The 6,644-nt window shown below is 37.0% G+C and overlaps 1 protein-coding gene across 2 annotated transcripts; it reads right to left on the reverse strand.

The window, feature by feature from the left end:
- Positions 1 to 407: 407 nt before the first annotated feature.
- LOC108222928 (pentatricopeptide repeat-containing protein At1g74850, chloroplastic) lies at positions 408 to 6,270 on the reverse strand. Of its 2 annotated transcripts, XM_017396914.2 has the most exons (5): positions 5,847 to 6,269; positions 4,220 to 5,724; positions 2,199 to 2,513; positions 2,006 to 2,113; positions 408 to 1,200 (listed from the first exon to the last, which is right to left on the reverse strand). In XM_017396914.2, exons 2-5 carry the CDS (start codon positions 5,662 to 5,664, stop codon positions 864 to 866), a joined length of 2,205 nt encoding a protein of 734 aa, XP_017252403.1. In that variant the 5' UTR covers positions 5,665 to 5,724; positions 5,847 to 6,269; the 3' UTR covers positions 408 to 863. The 2 variants fall into 2 exon arrangements, with proteins under 2 accessions (XP_017252403.1, XP_017252401.1); XM_017396912.2 differs by having other exon boundaries at positions 4,220 to 6,270.
- Positions 6,271 to 6,644: the final 374 nt, after the last annotated feature.

Here is a 6,644-nt window from a genome sequence, read left to right on the forward strand (position 1 = left end):
AGTATGTTGGTCTAAGATTGGGACCCAGTACTTATACTTTCTTGTTGACGCTGCTAGCTAAAAAAAAGCTTGTAGATTATACACCGATGATATGAACTACACTGCAGATGTTGGCGAGCTAATAAGAAAAAACATTTATTTCCAGATTACTTGTAAAGACGTCATGTACTTGATAGGGCAACTGAAACTTTTGATTGGGTACAGTGATGAAATAGAACATTAACCCATTAGAAACTTAACGGAGACTGACGGAGTGGCCTATTTGAAAATTTTTAATGGTACAATTAGTTGACTGAAAACTTTTTTGACTCGGTAGACCAACTGAAAGTTTTAGTCGAGTAGAGTGATGAAATAGAGCATTAACCCATTTACCTTTTGAGTATGTTGTTGAATTTCGAAATAAAGTCTCACAGTTTAGTTGGATCATTTATTTTTCATATTCAAATGGACACAGATAACTATTGATGCGCCAATTTCAGCCCTAACTGCCTCTTATACGACTACAAAGCTTATACAGAACAAAGTACATTTATACACGACATTGTTCTTGTTGGACTTCTCAAATAAATCTTCATCATCTCTGTATTCTTAACCAGAGATGAAGCCCGAGATCAAAATTGGCTTAAATCACCAGGTCACAACCCCAACTAGACTTCACCAGGCTAAAACTATGGAAGCTAGTGTAATTGTTTTTCCGCAACCTGGTTGTTCACATCCGGCTCTGACATATATCACTAGCTCATTCTGCGCTCAACCAGTGACAGCAGAAAGTATCACAATTTGGCTACATTCAACTGACTGGGGTAGAACAATCCAGTACCGAACATAACTGCTGATTGCTAAATTGCCATCTGTTTGCTGACCTAAACTCCACTTGTCATAAGCTCTGGTTTGCTTCTCCTTTTTGTTCCCTTCTCTACGTTCCCATTTTGACTTCTGTTGCTGTTATCTATGGTTGCTCTTTTTTCCGGAGGAAAAGGGGAGTTGCTTAGAGGAATTATATCTTCGCCTTTTATGGCTCCTAAAGGTGAGTCCTTGCCAGATAAAATACGTTTAAGCTGAGGCCGCTGACAGATTATTCGCCCTTTGTTCCACCCAGGAAAAACAAAAGAAGATGAAACATTATCCTTCAGGAAAGAATAGGCAGTCTTCGCAATTGGAAAATCTCGTGTTATTGAACTTTTTTCCATCTGGCCTCGTCTGCATCACAATTAAAAGAAAACTATAATGTACAATAAACTGCCTTACCCAAGTCCAACAACAGCATTAAATCCACTTCCTAATATTGTAGCAAAAACGAGGAATTTACAAGTTCTCCACTACTTAAGTTAACCAAGCCAGGGGACATAACATAGGCAAATCGCCTAATCCCATCTTATTATGTACCTACTACAAATAGGTGAAGTACAATAGAACGTAAAAACTCCCACCTTAGAGTGGGGAATCTAGCTCATGAATTATTAGAAACATTAAGAAAGGTATCTAGCAATAAAAAGAAGTAAGAAAGGTGAAAAAGAGAACTAGAGCGTTAAACCATAGCCGGACCGCCTCAACCAACTGAAGCCTTGAACTACATTTAACAGTACAACCCCCACCCATTTATATATTATTAGAACTTCATGCAAAATAGTAAAATTAAGCAAAAATATTAGTATCTTGCTTAAAAATTGCTCTTCTTTTTTAGAAGCAAAATCACTAGATGAGTTCTGTTAGCATCAAGCGGTTTAAAGCATTAAACCTGCCTTTATTTAATTTTTTGGCATATCTAATTCTGTATTTTTTACTCAATATGGGTCGGTAAGCTTCATAGCAGCGCAGGAGATGATGGGACCTGATGCCACTTACCTATCCAGCTGTTGCTGCATATATATAGAAAACTCCACACACAACAATAGTACTACGAATATCAAGGAAAAGTCTTTCTTTTTCATAAAGAAGAAAACACAAAAATGGAAAGAACACGCATGGAAATAAAGCATGAAATACAAAAAAATGTAGAACTTACACCACCACAGCGGTTGCCAATTGAGGAAGATCCTCACCCCTAGAAACTTTTTTGACCATGTCGTTCATCCAAACTGATATTGCTGTGCAAGCACCACCCGGTGACATCCTGCAATGGTCAAAACACTCTATGAGAGGCCATAGCCTGGTAATGCATACAGAGAAAAAAGTTCAACAAATATATCCAGCATTACCTATGTACATCCACAGACCATACAAGTTTGTTGCTACGAAAGAGTTCAGGATATAGCCCTCGCTTGGTTGCTTCAATTAACACTCTTGAAGCTCTTTCCTTCTGGCCTAGCCACCAAAGCGCTTCCAGAAGTGTGTTGTAAAACCTCAAACCTAAACCGCACCCCTCAGTTTTGAGTTTGTCGAAGACATACTCTACCATTTGCCAGTTAGAATCATCATCATAATCTCCTTTAATCATCTGGCCAATCACTTGGTGGACATTGGATACCTTTTGTGTTACCATCTCATCCAACAACTCCGATACACTGTCCCACCTGAAAAACAAGGATTACCTGGTGAGTAAATTCAAAAATGGCACATAAATATCAATGATCTAATTTATTTTGTACAACAGTGACCGATAACCTGGTGAAAATATTCAAGACACATGGATAATGAGCTAACATTCTCTTTTACAACAGTGATTCAACAAATCAAAATATAATTCTATTAGAGGCACTTAATCATTCATTACAATGACTTATTTTGACTTTACGCACCTTGTAAATTATTTTAGAGTTGTAAATCTAGGTTTGATTGCTGATAGAGATTGAACAACTTCTAGATCATCAGCAAGCCCAAATAAAGTAGATATAATACTCTTAATTAGATCTACTAATGTAAAAGGGCATGCGTCAACAATTATGTCAACTTAACATTGTTGCAGTTAAAACTATGAAATATGAATTCTCTGATCTCTGGATTAAGACCTATAATTTCATGAAAGTTAATAACGTGAGGTCGAGGAGAGCCAGTACTGAGAGGGCACTAGAGTGGTTTTCAGAGAGCAATTTGATGATTTACTTTCTTTACATCTAAAACGCAGGGTAGAAAGTTTCAGGAAGTATATTAGGTTAAATATCTTTACATCAAAATTCATATGTGCTTGTGCTAGTTGTACAGTTTTGAGCACTATATCTAAAACAAATATGATTTCCAATGTATTCCTGAAGAGCAAACACGAAAATGAATTTCCATGAAAACACACATATGCTTCAAAGTTGCAAAAAACAAATTGAAGTTATTAAGCACACCAGTCAAACTTTAACCATTATCATTCTGGATATGAGCTTTGAACTACCTGTATACTAAGTATATTGTTTTCTGGTCATCTGGTCAGTGGTAATGAATCACGAAATTTTAATTTTTAGTTGCATTGTTGGAATTAATGCATAGAACTTTGGCTTTAAAATGGAATTCTCTGCATCTTTCAACCAAATTTGGACGACTTTGAACACTAAGAAGAAAATTTATCATTCTCCATTTCAGGAATCAACAGAATGCTACCAAACAGAGATGAGATGTCTTATGGTTTCCGAGATGAGCGTATCTGTAGTTTGCTAGTTAGAGTTTAAGGAGCTTATTTAAACAGGTATCTATGTTCAAATAGTAATCACAATTTTAATTTTATTTTTTTCCAATTAATAAAGAGATGGCTTTGTCTTTTAGAAGGAACTCTTTAAGATTCTCAAGGTTGTGATTTAGCAAGCCTCTGGCTGACGCCCTTGGAAAAAGAAGAGTTAAATCACTCTATAAATGTCCTAAAAAAATAAATTAAATTAACATTATTCATAACTGGAGTTAAAGTTAATGCCTAGAGCAAGTCTTAAGGTTAATTAACAGCCCAACACGTTTAACATACAGACCAACTTTATTCTGCACTTAATCATATATTTTTTGTGGAAGCTTTATCTGTTACAAAGCTAAGGATTTCCATGTTGGAGTTGTTACGAATTAATTTTGCGCTAAACATTTTCATATCATGGAGACTTGAAGACAACTCTATCATGAGAAACAAATTGAACTAAAGTTTTTCTGAAGAAACAGATGAAATATGTTATTGCTATTGCATGAAAATAATGTAAATAAGCGCAGTAGTACATAAACTGGCCAAAATTTGACATGTGTGGTTGACAATATAAAAATTATCAAACACTTTTTCAAATAAACAATGGATAATCTCTAGCCATATGAAACTAACCTGTCATTCCTAGCGCAAATGGCTATCAACATGCAGTAGCACATAACAGGGGGCAATATGCCGGATTCTTTCATTTCCCGAAACTGCTCCTCACTCTCATCAACCAAACCTGCGAAACAGTAAACGCTTAAAACAGCCTCAAGGGTTCGTTCGTCAGGTTCACATCTTGCTTTTTCCATGTCAACATATGCTTTTATAGCCGCTTCATATTGGCCTCCTTGTCTAAATCCTTCAATGACACCATTGAATGAATCAGTACTCCTTTTAACACCGTTATCAACCATCCTAGAGAAGATTGCTTCAGACTCTTTGTACAGTCCTCCCCTTGCAAACACATGAATCAGAGAATTGTAAGTCTCAATGGTAGCCTTTCCCCCTACTTCATTCATCGTATTAAAAGCAACTATAGTTTCCTCATACAGTGCGGCTTGCCCATAAGCTTCAATAACCCCAGTATAAACCTTCGGGCTAGGGACCAATCCTTTCTCATTCATATCAAGCAATACCTTGTTGGCGTCTTCATAAAGCCCTCCTTTTCCACAAGCGAAGATCAAACTTTCATAAGTCTCCATGTTCGGCTCAACGTTCTCTTCTAACATATCATGGAACAAAGTAACCACTTCCTTGAAATACCCACCTTCTCCAAATACCTGAATCAGTATATTGTAAGTTGTCGCATCCGGCTCCGTATTGCTCACTTTCATGTCAAGAAACAGCCCACGAACCTCATCATACCTCCCATTCTTTCCATACAAATTCAACAGAATACTATAAGTCCCAGCATTAGGCATGCACCCAGCAGCCTGCATTTGCTTAAACACACCCATTGCTCCATTAATTGAACCTAAATCTGCATACGCCTCTAGTAACACATTATAAGATGTTATATCAGGCAAGTTCCCGCTAGACTCCATATCTTTAAGTAGCTCAGAAACCTTTTCAAGCTTACCCAATTTACCAAAAGTCTCCACTAAATAACTATAAGTAGTAATATCAGGCTCTACACCGCCATCATTCATAGTCCTAAACACCATTTCCGCCTCATCACCTAAACCCCTACTAGCACAAGCACTAAGCAAAGTATTATACGTGACAAGATCCGGTTGTATACCATCATGCCTCATTTCTGCAAACAAACCCAATAACCCTTCCCAATGATACCCCCCTCTAGCACAAGAATTAATCACTGTATTATAAGTCAAAATATTAGGCATCACTTTTTCTTTCTTCATCCTATTCAATAGCTCTAAAGACACCTCATACTTCCCATTCCGCCCATACGCATTAATAATCGACGTGTACGAGAAAACGCTCCTCGACACACCTTGACCAGGCATTTCATCAAACACGTCAGAGCATTTATCCAAAAGCCCCTCCCTCCCCAAAACCCCAATTATAATCGTATAAATATGCTCATTCGGCTTACACCAAATTTGCCTCTGCATATACTTAAACAACCTTAAAGACCTTTGCCAATCACCACGATGCGCAAATTCCTTAAAAACCTGAGCAAAATCATTAAGACTAAGCTTATTCTTAAACGCATCGAGACAACGAGCTATGCTACCGCGTGGAGGCAAACTAGACAACTTATCAATAAGCGTTTCGACATCATAAGTATACTTACCCTTTTCGACAGTGACTGAAGGGGTTCCAAGAATGAGCTCCCCGCGGCCTTTAGCTCTCAGTGGAGCTGAGGAGATTAACAAAAGCCTTCGATTATCGGCGAAAGATGGTTTCTTGAAAGGAAAAAGAGGGGTTTTAATTAGGGTTTTAGCAGGGAAGAAGAAGAAGATAGGGGGGAGAGAGTGTTGAGTGAGGGTCATTTTGGTCATATGGGTCTGAACATGTGAAGAAAACAATTGGGTTTCTGGGTTTAATTCAAGGTTTTCAAAGGTGAAGAAGACAGGTGTGTGTGTGTGTGTGTGTGTGTGTGTTGGAGAGGGAGGTGAATTTGAAGGTGAGATGTTGAAGATGGAAAGCACAGGGCTTGAGGGTTGTGGATAACAAAATTAACTTTGGCGCTTCAAACTTTACTTAACTAACTGTCTCAATTAACAAGTGATTGAGGGTTGAGGGAGAGATGTGTAAATGTGTAATATTATAGCAACGTTTAAACAATTTTTAGCAATGAAATTGATTGATTTATTTATTACAGATTAAAATTTGGATTTTATTATTTTTAGAACTGAAAATAATATATTGAAATGGAGTTAGATTTGGCTTTTGATGATATGATCTTTTGTTTAATGTTTAAAACGAGTTCAATTCTGTTAAAATTGGAATATGGTCTGACAGGAAAAAAAAAACGAGTTAAATGATAAAATGATTAACATCTCATTAGTCATTCAGGTCATATTTCGGTTAGTTTTAATTTAAAAGTTAACGACATGATTTTGATACTTGTAAACAAGTTTAATCACCG

Source organism: Daucus carota, chromosome 5 (genome assembly GCF_001625215.2).
Source record: "Daucus carota subsp. sativus chromosome 5, DH1 v3.0, whole genome shotgun sequence".
Lineage (NCBI taxonomy): Eukaryota > Viridiplantae > Streptophyta > Magnoliopsida > Apiales > Apiaceae > Daucus > Daucus carota.